Consider the following 21,460-nt stretch of genomic DNA (forward strand, 5'->3'; position numbering starts at 1 on the left):
TTTCAAATCTGAGATATTAAATATAGCAACAAACAAAGAAAGTTTTATGATTATTTTGTTGTAGAACCAAAAAGCATAAAATAAGGCCAATATGCGTAAGACACAAGCACTTCATTTCTATTCACTTTATATTTTCAACTTTCATCATATTTCAAAAATAAATATCTGGATTCATTTTATTGTTTTCTCTTTTTCTAATTATATCTTAATTAGATTGTATTTGCACTAATTAGCATAATATCTCATGTTTCATTGGTACCAAAATTACTCTTTTGTAATAAATAAATTTTTGCATTGTTTGGCCTTGTAACAATCTAAATATAATTATTACATTTCCCTAAAAAAAACTAAAACATAATTATTTATATAATAAATATTACTTCATTCTCCTCTATGGCATTACATTGTTTTATAATTACCAAACGGAGGGGGTTGATCCCCGACCGCTGCGCTCGGCCCGGACCTAGCTCAAACTACAACTTTCCGTAAGGAAAACTGGTAGCTCAACTCTAGATTTCAACTCAAATAACGTTTAAATCAAAAAATAAAATATTTTGATATGATCACAAAAAGCTTAGAAGAATTATTCTTGAATTATAAATTTGTTAATAATACATGCATGATCCATTGGCCTCTAGTTATAAAAGTATACCTTTGGCCCTTTCAATCAAGCAAATACGACATATATTTTTAAGTGTTAGTTTGTCATTTTAACTATAGTTATTTTTATATTTTGGCATCTAAACTTTTTTCTTTTTATCAATTTGTCATCTCAACTTTACGAAATTTTACACTTTGTCATTTATAATTGCTTTTCAATCAAGTTTTTTGTCAAAAAAGTATCACATTCAGTGCATATGTGATGTACTTAAAGATTATGTGATACGATATTTTTCACATATGCACAATATGTGATGTTTTTCTGTAGAAAAACAACAAAAAAAGGATCGTATATAGCAAAATACAAATTTCGCAAAGTTGAGATAGTAATGAAAAAAAAATGAGGGCAAAGTGTAAAAAAAGACATAATTCGAATGCTAAAATGTAATTTACCCTGTTTTTAATTGCGCTCATGTTTTTAAAAATGCTTTGGAAGTTATTGAAGTTATAATATTGAAATATTGAAATTTTACTTTTATTAGTACTAGAAAATAATCAATTATACTTTGATCAACTATAGTTAAGAACATGATCGCACACTATATTGAAATAATAATTTTTTATTTGATAAATTGATTTATTTTGAATTATAATAAGTAGTTTATAAATAATAGTGAGAAAAGATGGAAAGAGCTTCTAAGAAAAGGGAATATTTACCAAAACTAGACACATGTTAGTAGCTAGATAATATGTAGGAATTAAAAGATAACTTTGGTTGTAAATAGATTGAGTTAAATCGAACACATCATTATTTAAATTTATTTGAATTATTATTAAATTTGCAAAATTATATTTAAACTTGATTTCAGCATTTACCAAATATAGCTCAAACAAGCTTTTTAGAAAGTGACTTAAACTAGGGATATCGAAAAATTTCGAAGGTTCAATTAATGAGTATACGAGAAATTCTATTAAAAAAAGAAGCGATGTCTCGTAAAAAAACATAAGTCTTAGTAATGTTATTTGAATTCGAATATGATCTTTTGTGCAAAGTTAGTTATTGATATTTTAATACATTAATAGTACATTCTATCAAACATACAAAAAATAATTATATATTTGTACGAATCACTATTGACCTGAATATTTATATTATTTTAAATAATATTATTAATTAATACATCGAAATACATATATACGAGCTAAAATTTGTCATCCACATTAATATAGCACTTACAAAAAAATAAATATTTTTATCTATATTTTTTTATATATTTTGATTTGTCCCCTATAGATTTTTTCTCCAGACTTTATTCCCTATTATAAGTTGGTGAGAAGAGTTATTTGATTATCAAATGCATAAATGTCACTATTAAGTAGTCCAATTCAGATATCACTTGGCATGATACCTCCCTCACACACACACACACACACACACACATACACACACATTTTCATTTATTTTTATGATACCTCCCTCACACACACACACACACACACACACATACATATACATTTTCATATATATTTATGTTTAGGTTAGTCATAATTAATTTTTTTTTAAAAATATAAAATTACGCTTTCTCCTAAAATATTATTGAAATTACACTTGCAATTCTTATTTATAATTGTACACCTTCCAATAAACTTTGAAGGAAAAATACAGACGTTAGCAAAAAAAATTATATAAACTTCTATTTTTTTGCTCCATTTAGCATTTTGTATGAATTATTGACAAGACAACTAATTGTTTCATTTATCAATCACTACTTCTATCAAATGACAATAATCAGGGAATAATATTTTATTACGATTATACCCTTTAACTTTCTTTATATTATACATGTCCCATTACCCCCTTATAAATATAAAAATATTATTAGAGTACTTTTTTTTAATAAAATATACGAAATGCTGAATGAGCATAATTATAGTTGTATTTCTATCCGAAATCCTAAAGGGAAGGTGCATTTGTAAAGGGAGAATTTTTCAAAGAGTAATTTCAAAAATTATTTCTAGAAAAAATATATTTTTATATTTTTTATGGAGTCTAAGTATAATTAATTCGTAATAAGTGTATGTGTATACTCTTATTATCAAAGAATTGTGTGCTTTACAAACTGACACTTGTATGCATACCATAAAGTCAATTGTTCCATTTAATAGTTGAAAGGGATGGGATGATTACCTAATCACTAGGGCACTACTTCTACTAGAAATCATTCATTATTGATCAATTATTTGCTTATTTACTACTAAGTATGGTCTTAGATTTTTGGGATAATTATATTTTTTTCATAAGATTTGGTATAATTATACGTAAATTCTCTATACTTTGGAAAATTACATTTAGCACTTCTAAGTTTACTTCTATCTAACAAATAAGTTCCCGCGTTAGTTAAAATTTGCTGAATTTACTGATATTAATAAAAAAAAACTGAATCTAAAATGATATTTACCCTTTGAGTCACTTAAAACTGACTTATTACATGTAAAACAGTTTTTTGGGACTAAACTAACTTTATAACGATGGAGATATACCTCCCCATATGCATTAACGCATGAAGATGTATGAGGGTAATTTGGTTATAAAAAAATTATTTGACTTGCTATCAATCAATAATAAGTCAATTGGTGGTAAATACAGAATTTTTTTTTTATTATTAATATCAGCAAATTTAGTGCATTTTGACTAATGAAGGGACTTCTTTGTTAGGCGAAAGCAAACCTCAAAAATAATAAATATAATTTCCTAAACTATAAGGAATCTACGCATAATTACACCAAATCTTAGAGAAAGGGAATATAATTATCCCAAGAATTTTCATTTGATTGTAATTTGCAAGATTTGTGGTTGGTTCATATCAATTTCAAAATTGATATATTGTTTACTCACAATTTTCCTTGTTTGAAAACTAAATATGTGGTTAATTATTGAGGCCTAGTTTGGCTCAACAGTTGCATAATTAATTATAAAATAATTAACTTTAAAAAAAGTAATTGTGATGTTTGAATTCACAATTTCTATAATTAATTATACATCTATAGATTCCAAAATAATTGCGATACATAATTAGATGAAAAATAGTTGAGAATGGGATTAATATCCACAAACTACAGGTTTAGCTAAATAGTATAAAAAATTAAATTTACAGTTAGACTCAAGTTCGACCTGCTCAATCGCAAGATCCAATGGATATTGAGTAATATACGTGTTCATTCTTGTGTGCAAATTTATGAATATTTTTTACCTCCTAGTTTTTTCTCTCTTTTTGAATTATGATTGTCTTTTTAAGTCATGTAAACATAAGAAACACAAACACAAACACACACATCTTGTATCACATTGTATATAGTAATGAAGTAAATTATATAAATCTCTGGAATTTAAATTGCTTAGTGTAAGTAATCATGTAAACGACTTATGGTATCTAAAATTTATCATAATTTATGATGATAATTAAAGTCGAACTGACTTATATTTTCTGCAACAGGAGGGGGGAGGGGGGAATGAGTCCTAACTGAGAGCATATAGATAAAATCTTAAAATTTATTTTATGATTATGATTTTGCAACATATTTACTTCTATTCTCTAAATTCCATTTTCCATCAATCATTCCTTGCCTCAGTGGTGAGGTTGAAGTGTCACTACAAAAAAATCATGAATTCAAGTCTTACGGATATAGGTGTTTAATTTACTTTTAATAATAGTATGCGTATATTATTTATTTATTTTTGTTTGCTTTTTGAAGAAATTGATTGATTTAAAAATATTGTTGTATTATATATTGAATGTTGTAATATTATATTGGATGCTTTTGAAATATCGATGTATTTAAAAAAAAAAACCTTTTTCCATTCAGTCTAAATTATATCTTGTAATCCAAAAGTCTAATTATTAGAAGGATGTGGACTAGATTTTCTATTTTATTTTATTGCATTTTCTTTTTCATTTAACATGTAGACATTATATCTAGAAAATTGTGTAATCTATTTTATTTAAAAAAAAATTATACACGTAATATATATGATAAATGAAAAATATATAATAAAAATTATAATAAAATGCAATCCAACAGATATGAGTGTACTATTGGCATTGACTCTCACCAGCCAAGGACAGTGCATACAATAATGTTCTTCATCAACAGAGTGACTGTCCTGCTTTCCACAACCCCCACCCCACCCCCCCACCCCCGGCCACCCCAAAGTTTTCACAAAATTGTTTGGTTGACTTCGATTTCAATCACTGTTACGGATATTATTGCTAAATCATATATTATTTATAAGTATACTTACAGATTATCTATCAACACAACTCTTATATTGGTACTGAAAATTGAACCTATCACCATCGAATTGAAAATCACTCGTCCCTACAAATTACTCACCATTTATGATTTGATGAATTATATCAAATCCAACCTGCCTTAAATATTAAATTTCCCCCAAAAAGTTTATGAACCATACCTCTCCCATAATTCCTGAAAAGAAATGTCATATCAATAATGACTATGATGTTATTTTCTTAAAAAATAATTCATCCAAAACCATACTTCAAATCAAATTTTGATTTCTTTAAATTTATTTTTCTCATTGTTGCCAAAAATCACTTTCTTAGAAAAAGAAACATTCATCAAATCTTAGCCTCAATATTCCTAATTGTTTAGTTAAATGGTAACAATTTGACTAGGAAAGACAAGTGCAACAATTAATAATGCTGGCAAAGAAAACAAACCTCTTCCTTTTCATGTAGACTTGAAGAAAGGAATACACTTTTGGAATTCCACTCTTTAAAAGCTAAGCAAAATCACTTTCATTACCAAACATATGTATGATGGATACCTATCAATACACATTAACCTAATTTTTTTACATATGACTAATTGTCCAAATCTCGCCCATGTAATTTTTCGTTTCATTTCCAACTGTCTTTGTTATTTTTATTGTGAATTTGATCGTGTATAAGACTATCATATCACCCTATATTTGGGCTAATTTTGTTTAACAAACTAATTGCATTGAACTTACTATTTGCCTTTTTAGTTGGAAACATTGTCGTTCATCCTGAATTATGTAGGGGTTTTAGAATTACTATGCACTCTTTCATATACTAGGGGATTTCACTTGGAAAATCATTTACTATTAATGAAAGAGTACTTGAGTAAAAGTGCGTATATCCTTTCATAATAGGAATAAACACTATAGGATCCAATACAATACAAATGATATCACTTTAAGATTGTCGGATGATATTTTCAAAGTCTGGAAAATCAAACAAAAGATCCAAGCCATTGGTGTTGGAGTATGTAACCATTTGCCCACCACTACTTTACCACCGACTTTATGGCGAATCACTTCTAGAGTATACAGGGAATCTAAACTGGTTTAAGTTTGATCAAATTTAAATTATTTACATGACAAATATAATGTGATTGGTGTACCATGCACATTTTAAAAAGAATGCCCAATCACACAACAAGAAGGTAATTACTGGCCATGTGATTCTTCGATACGACGAAACTTGATTTGGATGAACATTTTCCATAAAGTATGAAAAACCATTCAAGACACTTGAACAACAATTTCAAGCATCTTCCTTTGGGAACTTCTCATAAACATCGTTAGCAATCAAACATAAGAGGTAGATTGGAATATATTCAAGTTCTTATGTTTCTTCTTTGCTATTAATATAGAATTCGATACACCTTTCTGACGAACGTATGTTAGTGTGAAAACAAAACTATGTCGTCACAAAACCCTTGACTATCGAATACTCACGACCTCCAATAAATAAATTTTTTGGAAGATAACGCTATTAGATTCCGGCCTCCCATCGCAAGATATATCTAAAACGCAGTAATCAAATTCCAAGAAATGGAACATTAATTCATATGGCCCCCGCCAAAGGAAACTGCCGGAGCCCCTATTCTGCAATGTAGACAAAATATGAGATATTTCTCTCATTAAAGTCTGTGTATGATTTTAGACTTTGACTTAAGAAACTATATTCTGAACCATAAATGAATCTACTTTCCTCTTGAACTGGCTAAGCATCTACACTTTGACATATTCTCTACTTTCTAACAATGGAATCTTATCTTCTTGCAGTACTATCTCTAGCCACCTTAAGCTTTGCAGACACTTGTTATGGAGGTGTGCTCTTTTCTACACTGCCCCAAACCCTAGCCGTCTCGGCTTCACCAACTGATGGCCAAGGTAGCATACTTGTGTCTATAAGTTTAAGCTTTGAAGTTCTTAGATTCTTTTGTGCATAGTATAAGTTGTGATATCCCATCAAACATCTGGAAGTGATTCTATGAGTCGTCGATTTTTGCTTAATTTTCATGCAGCAAGAGCCAATATTCTTAAAGATCCAACTTCTCTACAGAGTGTTAAAAGAGTTTCACCATGAATCTCTATCTTTTCTCTTATCATAAGTTTCGAAGTTGAGCTTATACTTCTAGTCTTGCTTTCTCTTGATAAGCAACATATTTTGCAGTAGAGACACAGGATTAGACCAGGCGGTCGCCCCCTTTTATCTATAATCTCAAGTTTTATATGTAAATCACGTGGAGTTCAAAAATTTTCCGTCTTTGATTTGAAGTTGTCCCTCCTTTACTAACCGAAATATCTATTTTACTTCCAAAGCTAATAATTGTGGCTATGTCCTGGAGGTGAGCATCGACGTTTTTCCACTTTTAACTGTCAAAATGTGGAAGCGAGAAAACTCTTTCATGGTTGCAAATGGGATCGGGTGAGATGCAAGAAGAAGTATTAAACACAAACTGATACACCACAAGTAAATTTCCCAACAAATTGATGCATTATTTTCTGTTGGTTTTCCTAAATTTTGGTGAAAAACAGAAATTTGCAACAGTTGATACTAGCACTGTTCACATCATGCTTGTTAGTTGTTACTTTACGAAAAGACTTGGTTCATCGAAGATTTAGTTACCTTATTCGATGAAAAGAGTAGGAATCAGGAGTTGAAACAATCGTTAATAGTATGTAATCATCAAGAACAACAGCCTCAATGGATACAATTTTGCAGTTCTAAAAGCCGGAGAGGATAATATAACAGTTACCTGGGGGCTGAATCAGAGTTTTCCAGATGGGACAGATTCGTCGTACAATGAAGTTAAGTTGATGCTTTGCTACGGACCAATCAGCCAGGCTGATCGTGGATGGAGGAAAACTGTGGACAACCTTAGCAAAGACAAGACTTGTCAGTTCACAATTGCTCACAGAACCTATATGAGGGAAACTCAGAACTTCACATGGATGATAGAGAGAGATGTCCCAACTGCAGTTTATTTTGTGAGAGCTTATGCCTATAATTCATCCCGCAACGAGGTTGCCTACGGGCAGACAACTGATGCCAAGAAGAGCAGAAACCTTTTCAAGGTTCAAGCAATCAGCGGACGTCATTCATCACTTGACATAGCATCTGTATGCTTCTCTGCTTTTGCTTTGCTATCTGTGGTTGGTTTTATGGCGCTGGAGAAGAGAGGAAGGAATTCAGCAGAGAATTAAGGAGAGACTGATGCTGAGGCAGTTAATAATTTCATATTCAAGAAAACATTTTACTTTTCCACAGAAGAGAACGTGATGATTTGAAAAGAGTTCTGTAATTCTCATACAGGTTACATTAGGCTTACTGAGTGAGACAATAACTTTAATAGCTACACATTTAATAGTATAACAGGAGGTTTACAAGATCGTCCTCAATCACCAGGTCGGTGGGTCGTATCCAAGATCTAAAGTTCTGCACCAACAAGGCATAGTCAGGGTTGGTTGTTCTTGGCCTTGCACTGACCCTTCAACACTTAAGACAGTGAGGTCATAATTAGAGAATGATAATGTAAGAAAGCAGTAAATGATCTCAAACCTCTCACATGTCTATTGAGCTATTTATACTGATCAGCCGCTTGGATGAGTCATATCAAAGTCGCTTTCGTTTGGGTTGACTAGACCGAAGTAAAAACACATGGATCCTTGGTTCGTTCAGGCATATTTTCCCATACGGGTGATCATCCCCACATCAATGCAGCCCGTAACAACTGTAAATGAGCGTATGGATATCAGACAAGAACAGCCAAACATAACACAATCTAGGAAGTCGTAACTTCGTCCAAAGTTAGCAAAATCTTCACTGTTTAGAGGTATAATTGCTCATCTATCTATAGATACTAAGACTAATGCTAAAGAAATGTTCCTTTGCAGTAATACCACTATTATGATTACAAGAGCAGAATACTAGCACTCATCACAGAGAAGTAAAAGAGAAAATATTAAACTATAAGATCACATTATCTAAACTTTCAATCCGTCCACCAAAATCTCAAATTTCAACTAAAATCACATACACAGCTTGAAAATCAACGGACTCAGAGATTAAACCTTGTTCCGCCTATCTGCCTCCTGCAAATTCATAATACGCATCAAAGGAAACAGAAATTTTAGCCTTTCCAGATTGACAGACCTCCAATCCCTCAGGAAGAGAATTAAAATTCTGAATCAATTCGACGCTGAATCTCACCATCCATTTTGAACTTGTTAAAAATCATTGAAGATTCGTGAAATAGTGAGAGAAGAGCTGCGCAGAGAAGTAACCTTGTTTGACGCCGTCGATGCGACTGAGCTGATGCAATGATTTGAACTCAAAGTCCATAATCTGCAATCCTTTCTGCTACACTTGATGATTGTTGCATCTGATCGGCGCCTACAAAATCAATCCAATTATTCCATACTCAATTGGAATAAACTTGTACCAAAATTTTCATCAAGTGAGCTCTAAATTATTACAAAAAAATAATAATAAAAAAATATACTTAAAAATATTAAATTAATGAACATAAATCTTCAATTCTTTTGTTAAAATTCAAATTAGATTAATTATCATAATTCAAACATAAGTTTTTAAACTTGATAATAATTCAAATAATATTTAAATAATAATGTATTCAACTTAATTCGAAACATTTAAAACATTGGTTCCACCATCCGTAACAAAAGAAATGATTTTGTTGAGTTTGGTTTCCTTGGCGGGGATTATATGAATAAGATATAAAAATATTAATTACTACAATCTAATGAATATGGATATCAATCGCTACAGTAGATAATTTGACATACTTCGCATTCCTTAACCCATGTCTGAACATCACCTTTCATTGTAGGCCAATAGAACAAGGATTTGACCCTCTGATACGTTCCATTAATTCCAGAATGTCCCCCTATGGCAGTATCATATAGTGACTTGATGATTTTTCCTCTAACTCCTCCATGGCTGCCTACACAAACCTTTCCTCCTCTCATCAATATCCCAGCTTCATAATCATTGTTAGTGAAAGAAGATGCATCAACAACCTTAGCCTAGATTATGGTCTGGAATAAGGTCTTACCATCATAGTTGTTTTATACTTCCTGCATGCATATGGGAATTTGAGTGGTGATGGCATCCAAACAAAGCTCATTGCCAACATATTCCACTCTGGGGAGAGCATCTGTAGCACGATTTTCCTTACCTTTCTTATATTGGACCTCATAGCTGAGGCCTAACAACTTTGTCACCCATTTCTGCTGCAAAACTGAGTCAATCTTTTGATTCAATATGTGCTTGAGGCTCTTCTAATCTATTCTAATAATGAAGTGGTTTTCCTGTAAATAATGTTGGCTAACAGTAAGGCTAGGAACTCCTTCTCATAAGTGGACAACCCTAAGTTTTTTAGGGATAATGCCTTGCTTAGATAAGCAATAGGTTGTTCCTGCTGCACTAAAACTGCTCTAATTCCCTTTCCACAAGCATTAGTCTCCACTACAAAAGGTTGAGAGAAGTTTGGCATAGCTAAGACGAGTTGTGGTCATCACCTTCTTAAGTTTATTGAAGGCTTCTTCTGCTTCAGCATTCCATTCAAAAGCATCATTCCTTAGTAAGGATGTCAGAGACTTACTGATGACTCCATAAACTTTGATGAATTTTCTGTAATTTCCAGTAAGGCCTAAGAACCCTCTGAGTGCCTTGATAGTGGTGGGGACATGCCACTTGAGCATGCACTCAATTTTCTGGGGATCAATAACAACCCCTTCCCGTGATATAATGTGTCCCAAATACTCAACTTTCAGTTGGCCAAATGAGCATCTACTCCTTTTAGCATAGAGTTGATGTGCCTTTAGTAACTCCAACACTTCCTTGATGTAACATAAATGCATTTCCCAAGTTTTACTATAAATCAAAATGTCATCAAAGAATACTAAAACAAACTTCCTGAGGTGAGATTCAAAAATAGGGTTCATGAGTGCTTGAAATGTAGAGGGTGCATTACACAACCCAAAAGGTATGACTAGAAATTCATAGTGTCCATTGTGAGTGATGAAGTTGGTTTTAGGAATATCTTCCATCTTCATTCTTATTTGGAAGTATCCTGATTTCAAATCAATCTTGGTTAAGTATTTAGAACCATGTAATTCATCAATTACAGGTATAGAAAAATAGTGTTTAACTGTGAGTTTATTGAGATACCTTTAGTCCACACAGAGCCTCCACCCTCCATCCTTTTTCTTCACTAGCAGCACTGGAGATGCAAAAGAGCTATGGCTAATAATACCAATATTAAGCATCTCCTTGACAATCCTCTCAATCTCAGTTTTTGTCCATATGCATATCTGTAAGGATGTTGTTTCTTAGGGATTGCATCAGGGATCAATTCAATACAGTGCTTAATGCTCTTTCTGGAAGGAGGGAGCTAGATTCTTTGAACACTTCTTCATATTGTTGCAGTAATTCCAGCACTTGGATGCCTTCTTCTGTCTGTTTTTGGATCTTATGGGTTGAGAGTAATTATCCTCCCGTTTCTTGGTTCCTTTTTCTTATCTGTTGGACTAGAGAGTTAGCAGATATAACCATAACAACTGATTCATTAGGTATAACTCTGAGGATTAGTTTCTGATCTGGTAGAGAGAGAGAGATCCTCAACTTGTAAAAGTCTAGTTTAACAGGGTTATAAGTACTGAGCCAATCACACCCTAACACTAAATCATACCTTCCTAATTTCAACAACCTAACAAGGTGAGTAAACATATGTCCTTGCGTTTCCTACCTAAACCTGGGGCATGTTGCTAATAAGTTGACTATCATTAGCAACCTTAACTGTCATGGGGGTAGTGTTTTCCAGCTTATAGCCCAATATCATGGCAACCTTCTCATCAAGGAAGCAACGTGGGCTACCACAATCTATTAGGATAAAAATGTCTTTATCCTTTACTAGCCCACTTTGCAGCTAACACTACCCTTCGTAGCATGTAGGGATACTGTCACCTCTTCTTCTACTTCATCATCCCGAACTGGTTGCTCCTCAGGTTCCCCTTGTTCATCTTCTCTATACTCCTCATCACTCAAGAGCATGTACATTTGCCTATATTTGCATCTATGCCCATGTACATAAGGCTCATTACAATGGTAACACAGGTTCTTTTCTGTTTTAGCTTTCACCTCAACTTCTATTAGGAACCGTTTGGGCTAGTTATAGCTCCTAGGTGGGGAGTTTCTTTTTGAGGTTTGAAAGGAGGTTTAGGTTGTGAATTTTTGCTAGGTTGATGAGATCTCTTTAAGATGGCATTCACTGTGTATTCCTGCTTCCTAGCAAGTATCACTACTTGCTTTAAGGGAGTGGTGTGGCAAGTAGGCACAAAAGATTTCACTTCTTCTTTCAGCCCACTGATGAATTTCATCATGAAAAATTGCTCTTCTAATTTCTGTTGAAAAAATGAGCATTTTGGTCCTTTAGTTCTTCAAACCTTTCTAGATAGGCATTAACAGTTGTTTCATGATGGAGTTTATTAAACTCAATCATGACTCTTTTACTATCTAGATTCTCAAACCTCTCAAGCACACTTAGCACTAACTCATCCCAAGTGCGAAACTCCTTTCTTTCAGTATACCCCTGGTACCAGGGTTTAGCTTTGCCTGCATATATATGGAGGCTATAGGAACCTTTGATCATCAGGAATGGGGATTAATTGGAAATACCTAGTGCACTTCCTAACCCAACTTCTGGCATTTTCTCCATCAAAATATGGAAACTCCATCATGGTTAGAGCACTGTAAGCTCCAATATTAGAGTGTGTGTAAGGAGTGGATCGGTCTCCGGTATACTTACAATTTGAGAAATTTACAGAGATTTACAAATGCTTAAATATATTACAGGCTTTCCTATAACAAATTACAAGTAATCTAAGAAACAGAAAAACAAACAAGAAACAAACCAGGGAACAAAACTAAAACAGTGGAAAGGGACATAAACACTTTTGAATAGACGGCTCAGGAGCCTTAAAATCCAAGGCCTACAGAGGCCAAATATCACAACCCTACACGGTTGCACAAAACAACTTAAAGCCACAGAAGGCTTTCTGAACCACTAAGGTTCAACCACAGAATCCACAGAGGAATGCCACAAATGCTATATCAAAAGAACCACAAAGGTTGAGCCACAATAGGAGAAGAGAATAGGAGAAGAGAAAGAGTACTGATTATTACTTAACCCTTGAGCCATAATAGACCAACCATTTAAAGAGGTTGTCCATTAATGGCCGATTTACGACCATTGATTGGGAAGACAAGCACACAGAGCCCCAAGGGGTTATGGAGAGAACCCTAGGAGTCAGGTAAAGAAAAAGAGGCATCGGGGAAGAGAGAAGAGAGAAGATTGATTAGGGTTAGTCAATAGGAGTATTTATATCAAGGGTAGGTGGGTCAAACCTTTGTGGATTGGGTCGGGTTGGGTGGATAGGTGGCCCAGTGGGCTTAAGTTGTTTGGCCGTCCAAGTGTAGGACCCAAACATTTGGTTTGGGCCATAATTTCTTAACAGTGTAGTTGAGTTTCTTGCCTGAAAATATTGTTGCCCTCCTATCTGATAGAGTTATGTATTGTAGCTCTAGATGTTGACCCTTTTCTACAGACTTTGTTAATCCTTCCCCCAAGATTGATTTGTTCCTATTGTATTGTTGCAGTTGTTCAACAACGCTTTGAAACTACTGTTGAACTGTCAATAAACTGTGCTCCACGTTCAGTACAGAAACCTGTAACCCCTCTTGTACCTTCATTACTTGGTCTAAACGACTGTAAATCTCATCTTCGTTGGCCTGCCTTCTGGCATTTTCATCCATAAAAATTATGTATGTTTTCTTTTGTGTTTCTTGAATTTCTTTCAATATGGTTCTATCCGCTATTTTAGTGTGTCTTAGGTATTTTAAGGTCCAAGGATTGAATGGCTCTGAGGCCAAATGTAATAATTTAACAGGAAATTGCAAAAAACCAAATCACAGAACAAGAAAAGGGGTGGGAAGTAGAGAAGAACAGAGGAGATGGGAAAAATAAAAATTGAAGATATTTCATTATGTCGTCTTCCTCATCAATCCTTAGCTTTTACATGGAATGGAGACAAAAATGCCAAACACTAAAGCTGGAATAACATTAAATTTGTAGAAATAAAAAGGCTGTAACAATCTAGCTTCCTATTGGTTGACCTTCTTCTTCACAAGGACGCAAAAGAACAACTCCACTCCATTTCTAGGCAGGTGCGCTCTCAGCCGTACACGTGTCAGCTGTCGGCTCATTTTGGGCGTGGCTTCACACAAAAATTTTCCAATTTCAATTGTGCTCTAATTCATCTTCAAAACCACGGCGTATCAAATTAGGGTGCCTCAATTTGCCCCCAGTTTGGATCCCGCTTTGATCGTACGGTCCTGATTAAATTCCATCATCGTACGATTCTCCTCTAAAGCCGCGTTTTGTCCTGAAAACGCGACACTCCCTTCTCCTCATGCGTTTTTTTCTCAATGCATTTAATTTGTTTGAGAATATCTGATTGATGCACAAATATGTTTGTGTTTGGACGCTTGTAGCCGCTACAAATCTTGGTGCTGCTCTGCTTTTTTTTAAATACATTAGCGTATTGATATTTTAATAAATTAAGCAACACATCAGCTCAATCAATATATTAATATAATTAAGATAATAATATAAATTATAATAAATTTACACATAGATATCCACATTAAATAAATTACAATAAACTTATATAAAATGATGCTAATACCACACCAAATTTGTATAATCATTCCATATGATCTCTCTATAAATAACAACTATCAGCATTTGGTTTTAGAACTCAATCTACACATCTTTTAATTTCATGTTTTTTTTTTAAAAAAAAAAGATAAAATTATACAGCCTAGGGCTAAAAATATGTTGTTGACTAAAACCATAATAATGTGGTAATAGTAAGATCCAGAGAAAAGCAACATTAAAATTTACAAATGATAAATCGATCTAAACAAGAGCCATTTTATTTTCATTATTATTATAACAGGAGTGCGACAACTTAGAGTTGAACCCAAAACCTCTCGTTTATTGAAGAAATGTGATGTCAACTCAACCTTATGTTGATGGCCAAACATAACAGGAGGGAAGGGGGAAAAACTAATACATATCAAGATTTCAGACAGCCATGAAATAGCATTGTCTTGTTAGGTATAAGTGCAGTTTAGGACAAAAAGAGCACATCCATGGATTTCTACTTGGGTAGAAAGTGTATCTCTTACAACTCCAAAGTCTTTCTTACTCCATTCTTCTCTGCATTTGCATGAAACGGTGCTGAAATTTTTACCAGGAAAAGCCTTAGCCAAGTCGTCCATCCTCATCGACACCACAGCCTTGTTGTCATCCAAATTGAAGAACGCAACGTAGATTTCTCCTAATGAAATCAAGTCTCTTGTTAGATACAGAATCGGGTAGTCGAATTACTTGAATCTAAGACTTAAAAGACAGAGCTATTAATCATCCATGCTTTAGAAGGGCTAAACACAACAGGCGCCCCAGAACAACTATAAACACCCCGGAACAAAAACAAGGCCAACGCGAGCCTCTAAACTTTTAGAAAAAGGGAAATACGACCCCTTGACATGAGAGGCAATGAGCTTCTTCAAAGAATCGCGTTGCCCTTTTTTCTTCTTTAAGGGGACTTTGTGCTTATTAGTGTTTTCACAGGGGGTAAAATGCAATAAATCCAACTTTAGAATGTTACAAGAGTTTCAAAGGAGTCATGGGCGTAAATGACGCAATCTCATTACGTTCTTTCATCGATTTCTATCCTGATTAGCTTTCCATCGACGAGACAAAGCCCAAAGAAGTACTTGCAGTTTTACATTGCTAAAATGACCATGAGGTTTAAGAATAAGATCAAACCTCTTCTTCCCGTTGCAACCCAAGCACGAACTCCATTGGGACCAGAATTAGCTGCAGGAAAGTTGACTCAGAAACTAAACACAACAAACTCACGACTGAGTAATCCGAGGCATGCATAAATAGTATTGTATGGAAATATCACCTTTTACTTGCCGCATAGATGCACATAAACCGGAATAGCTATTCATCAGGGTACCATTATGCTTCAACTCCCACATCTGTTTGAATCAAATGATTGGCTGTTGAGTATTTTCATGACAAGAATTCCTTGTAAGATATTAAGGCCATGCAAAATACTCTCAGCATGCTTATTTTTTAGCATGGAATGATTTCTTTCATAATGAAGAGTTGGAACTACCGCTACAGCATGCATGAGAAACAGGGTCGAAAAATGAGACTAGAAATTACCTGGTTGACATCCCATCCGCAAGGTGAAAATGAACCACTTTTTGATTCTTTGGAAGTAAGCTTTTGATTTCTAGAAGCACCAAGACAAGACTCGGTCGTCTTGGTTGCCAGTAGATGGATTTTGCCGTCATAGTGGTTTTTATATGTCAGGTATTCTTCTCTGCAAATAAATTTAAACCATAAAATTATACAATGCAAGTCATAAATTTATAACAACATTTAAAAGAATATGATGCTCAGGTATAGCGGTATTACGATGACAGAAGAGGTTTTCTTTTGTATAGGCAAAATGGCTCTTGATCTCCACTCCTTGATTTCTCTTTCCAGCAGACTTGATCAAGATCATCATCATCAATAGCTTTAGGTGACCAGCCTCTTGCCTCGACATCTTTGCAGCTAGTGAGGCCTAAAGCAAGGGCGCCCATGACACTGTTTCTTTCTAGATATCTTGATTTGCATGTGAATGGACGATTTCTTACTCGACGAAAACGACATTTTTTGTTTGTAATATAGGGAAACTGCAATTTTTTGTAAGATGAGAATTAGATTGGAAATCTGCTGGTGTCGTGTACAAGACATGATAAAGTCAAGGACATGCCTCCTTATTGTTTGAGCTGAAGGAGTTTATCTCTAAGAGAGTAGGATTTGTGAGTAGACTGAACGTTGCATCGTCAAGCTGTCGCATATCTCCTCCGAACATGAGAGGAGACTTAGCCATTGACCACAAGGTCATCTGTCCAAAGCTCTCAAATATGCTTGTCACTTCAATTTTTTATGTTACCAAAAGAGAAACCACGAGCAACCATCTACATGTACCTGAGATCTCTGTTCATCAAGATTGAGATTACATTTTCTATGAGGGCCTTCATTTGAACCTATCAACAACAAAATCAAAATTCATTCAATCTAAAACCCTTTTTATGAATACTACAACAAAATGTATCAGCTCGACGTCATATAACTAAAATGGTTTCACAAGTACTACGACGTGGGTTGAAACTAAAACCGTTTTCTCTTTTCCAATTTTCATTCTGAAAAGTAGAGGGTTTCACCTTGATCAGTAAGCCATCCAAACGGAAGCATATCTAAGTCCGGCCAGGACTTGCCACGTAGTCCTTTAGCTCCAATCATATTAGCAGCAGAAAAATCCCTTATCCCACCAGAAAAGAAAGCAAAGAATTTACTAGGTAAAAGTAAATAGACAGGCGTGCAATAAATATACAAGAATGAGTATGATTAAGAACATATGTTCATAGTAAAAGTCCAAATAAAATCAGTAGGTACAGAAGGAACAAAGTTGACAACAAAGTATGGTCTCAGAAAAAAAGTGCAAGACAATGAATGTACCTAGAAATATCAAAATGGGCAGCAACATCTCCCCATGTATCCCAATCATCCCCTGTAATTCTGTACATGTTGACAAGATTGTTTACGTCCCTCGCCATTGCTGGTGTCACGCTAGTTCCAGGAGATAAGGAATACAGGATCGGGCGGTTAAGTTCGGTCAAAACCTGCATGATCTCACCTAGAATGTTAAACTCAAACTTCTTACCCGCAAATGTCTTTGTGCTTTGGATCATCCTTATTTTTCTCTTTGATTTTTTGAATTAACTAGTGGTTGACTATTGCCAATATGGACTGAAGACAGTAAGAACAGAATGGACATTATGCAGTTATACCTTTGAAACATAGCTTATCTCATCTAGATCAAAGTCCGCTCCAAATACGCAGTCATTTTTAACTGTTAAGAAACAGAAGCACTTAACAACCGCTCAAGTAACAGAACTTAAAAAGTCAGGTTGAGTAAAAACAACTTATACAACATATAATTTCACCGTATTCAAATTCTAAAGAAAGAAACTAGAAGCATAAAGAATCCTCTTTTTCTTTGGGAAATCTAAACTTACCAAAATCAACACCCCAATCAGCATATTGTTGATACAGTGACCTCAAGAATGCTCTTCCAGCCCCCAATTTGGTATTCACACTCATGAAACCATTTTTCATCCATGCGCAAGTCCTCTCCTTCATTCCTATGTCTTTAGCTCTCCACTGCCGGCCGGACTCTTCATAAGCTTTGCCCTGTGTATGCAACAGATCGGAAGGAATAATACACCCAAATATTTCAATTTATGTCTATGTTGAAAAAACATCCTTATATAAAAGTTCTTTCTTATAGTTGACGACTCTCTGTGTTACAATAAACTCAATTAAATGCAGCATCTTCTAACCAAATGCATAACTGGGATAGTCTAAGTTATGATAAGTCGCATTACCGTCGTGACATCCAGGACAGGTGTGTTCGCATTGAATGCCTGTGTACTGATACCTCTCATGACATGAATTCCGAACTTCAAACCCATGCCGTGAACTTTCTTAGCCACTTCCGTGAACCCTTTACCACCTCTGGATGAAGGCCATCTATCCGGGTCAGGCATCATCCTTCCCCATTCATCAATAACATCAAATCCCAGAGAATCAACATAAGCTCCTTTCACTTTCCTCCTATACCAAAGATAATCCACCACCACGTACTAGAAGTCGTGTGGTGCAGAAATTTTAACCTTAAGATCAGTGGCAATTAAACACAATTACTTATCGATCAACTCTACTTGGTATATAAGAACTAATTGAACTACGTTCAAGAACCACTCAAGTACCTCAAATCCATGTGTACGGAGGCGCTGAGCCACAAGTTCAGCATTTTGCAGGAACTCTTCTTCAGAAATCGTCCAGCAAAACGAATCGTACGAGTTCCAACCTCTTGGTGGTGAGCTAGCTTGCTCTATTTCTCCCAGGCTAACAAAATTGCATCAAACCATCAAAGTATCATTCCTTTTTCATTGAAATCAAAAGGATTTTACAATATTCTTATTCTTTCTTTAAACACTGAAAACAAACAATAAAGGGCATCCCAATTCCCAAGTGCATCAGCAGTGCACAACCAATTATAGATTCTATCAAGGTAAGCACTCCAAACAAGTACCAGAACCAAAACATTTCCCCTAAAGAAAATATCTCTGCTTTTTAAAACTGATAGCAGATATTCCATTCAATTGTACTTTCGTCTTGCTTCCAGTAAAAAGGGTTGAACTATCAAGAAATTAACAACTACAAGGAACTCCCACCATTGAAGAATTGACTTTCAAGAACTGGGTCTCCATTAACCACACACACACACACTTTTATATCTACTTATGAAAAATTTAACAAAACAAGAAAAATGGGCTTAATTAAACAAACCAACATTTCGATATACAAAACCGGTCACAGAATCAAGAAACTAGCTAAAAGTATAGAGATAAAGATCCAGAGAGGACACATACCATTGAAGTAGAAGAGTGGAGACGAGAGTGAGAAAGAGCGAGCTCAAAGAAACCACTCTCATGATCAAATCACTACATTCAGGAAAACAAGAGAGAATCAAAAAGAGAGAGAGAAAGACAAAAATAAACAAATAAAAAGTACCAAAATGGATAAGGCCTTCTCTAGTGCATATATACATACATATAAAAAAAGATCAGAATCGAGACCTGTCTGCAGGGATTTTTGCGTTTCTCAAAGATGACGATAGTGATCATGCTTGACGGCGTTAAACGAGGGAGTTTGACGGCGTTAGGAGGAAGGAGGCATAACGCCTCTCCAAGAAACGGGACCCCGTAAGCACCGGTTGTTCGGAGGTGAAAACGTTGTGGGCTGTTGACATTTGTCATTTTGGTTGTTTGATCACTTGATGTATGAAATTGAAGACTCGCGCCACGCTATTGCTAAGTTATGTTTGGTGGCATGACAAATTCCGGATTCTTGATTTCATTTCTCCTGCAATGTAGGTAGTTTTTTTGTTGGATTTTTTATTTTAAATTATAGGATAATCATATTTATATCTCGGTACATAGTTTATTTACATAAATTACTTATATATTTGAAATCATTCATGATTAAAAAAAAATAGGATTAATTTGTATAATGATGTTGATATTGAAGAGTATTAGTGTAATTTAGCAAGTAGGAGTAAAAATAATATTAATATTTTGATGGGCGTATATATAATTATCTAACATGTGAGAATGATTTGTAAGTTAGAAATATAAATATAATTATTCCTATATTCTATTTTATTTTCTTTAAATAAAATAAATTCATAATATTGATAGACATAACGTGTATATATTAAATGTAATAAGATACAAAACAAAAGTTCCAATACGATTTTGTTATATATTTAAGCTAAGTCTCAAAATAATTTTAAAGATTATAAAATACTTTATACGATTTTTAGAAAACAAAACTTAAAAAATGCAACAAATAGAGAGCTTTAATTCATCAGGAATTCCTAACTTATTTTAAAAAAATATTATGATTATTTAATTTTAATCATATAAGTTAGGAACTTGTCATTATTAATATCTTCAAGCTCCATGCTTTTATTCCTTTCCAAATATTTAAAAAACCTTATTATTAACTTTAAAATCAGCTCAAAGAATACATGACTTAGAATTATGTTATTTTATGCATTTATTCTTTCAAATAAATACACTTAAAACATACATATATATATATATATATTATATGTGGATTCATTAAAAGATAGGGCTAAAGAGACTTAAAACATACGTATATTGTATTGTTTGCTATCATACTATACATTCGTCATGACGAATAGAAGAATATTTAAGGGCAAAATAGATTTTTCTCAATCAAGAAGAATCAAAATAAAGTCACGTATTCGTAACCTATCAAAAGCAAATTATCAAGTCGTCTATGGCTAGAAAAGAATTTGCGACAATTTGAACCAGCCCAATTGATACATTAACAATATAAGTATTGATATAAAAATATATAAATTCAAAAAATTTTAATTCAAATTGAATTTGATTGGATATGAACTAATTTATATGTTAAGGACAATATATTTGCAGTATAATTAGTAAATAGTTTAATAAAAGTGACCTATCATATGATAACTGAATAATACTTACTTTATAGTCTATTTAATTCGATCAAATCTAATTTGGATAATAATTTTTTCTCCAAAATCATGTTTAATCCATAGTATTTTAAATATTTTGGGGAGGTAAGTATAAATTCCCCAAACCTCAAAGATTTCGCGAAACGCTTGACCCAAAGGACGATTTCTAGTACAAACGCGACATTTCTGCCCGCAAAACCCTCGAAAGCCAATTGAAATCCGAATCCAAGCGCA

The 21,460-nt window shown here is 33.8% G+C and overlaps 2 protein-coding genes and 1 long non-coding RNA gene across 10 annotated transcripts; 1 reads left to right on the top strand and 2 right to left on the bottom strand.

The window, feature by feature from the left end:
* On the bottom strand, positions 6,109-9,411 carry LOC105168324. Of its 5 annotated transcripts, none has more exons than XR_002287534.1 (6): positions 9,218-9,411; positions 8,971-9,132; positions 8,319-8,664; positions 7,909-8,101; positions 7,690-7,810; positions 6,109-6,532 (listed from the first exon to the last, which is right to left on the bottom strand). It is a non-coding gene; the product is annotated as an uncharacterized LOC105168324 (long non-coding RNA). The 5 variants fall into 5 exon arrangements; XR_002287533.1 differs by having other exon boundaries at positions 6,110-6,532; positions 8,971-9,025; positions 9,144-9,221; XR_002287532.1 differs by having other exon boundaries at positions 6,111-6,532; positions 8,971-9,025; positions 9,218-9,409.
* LOC105168325 (high-affinity nitrate transporter 3.1-like) lies at positions 6,596-8,500 on the top strand. Its single transcript, XM_011088367.2, has 2 exons — positions 6,596-6,820; positions 7,656-8,500. The coding sequence occupies exons 1-2, from the start codon at positions 6,691-6,693 to the stop codon at positions 8,135-8,137; spliced, it is 612 nt and encodes a 203-aa protein (XP_011086669.1). The 5' UTR covers positions 6,596-6,690; the 3' UTR covers positions 8,138-8,500.
* On the bottom strand, positions 14,928-19,969 carry LOC105168326. 4 transcript variants are annotated; one of them, XM_011088369.2, is made up of 15 exons: positions 19,765-19,969; positions 19,584-19,655; positions 18,918-19,056; positions 18,534-18,791; positions 18,165-18,339; positions 17,937-17,998; positions 17,605-17,768; positions 17,310-17,407; positions 17,074-17,132; positions 16,856-16,990; positions 16,513-16,775; positions 16,258-16,417; positions 15,992-16,067; positions 15,850-15,900; positions 14,928-15,358 (listed from the first exon to the last, which is right to left on the bottom strand). In XM_011088369.2, exons 1-15 carry the CDS (start codon positions 19,836-19,838, stop codon positions 15,132-15,134), a joined length of 2,013 nt encoding a protein of 670 aa, XP_011086671.2. In that variant the 5' UTR covers positions 19,839-19,969; the 3' UTR covers positions 14,928-15,131. The 4 variants fall into 4 exon arrangements, 3 of the variants coding, with proteins under 3 accessions (XP_011086671.2, XP_011086670.1, XP_011086672.1); XM_011088368.2 differs by having other exon boundaries at positions 19,791-19,931; XM_011088370.2 differs by lacking the exon at positions 19,765-19,969 and adding an exon at positions 19,726-19,755.

This window comes from Sesamum indicum, linkage group LG8 (assembly GCF_000512975.1).
Source record: "Sesamum indicum cultivar Zhongzhi No. 13 linkage group LG8, S_indicum_v1.0, whole genome shotgun sequence".
Lineage (NCBI taxonomy): Eukaryota > Viridiplantae > Streptophyta > Magnoliopsida > Lamiales > Pedaliaceae > Sesamum > Sesamum indicum.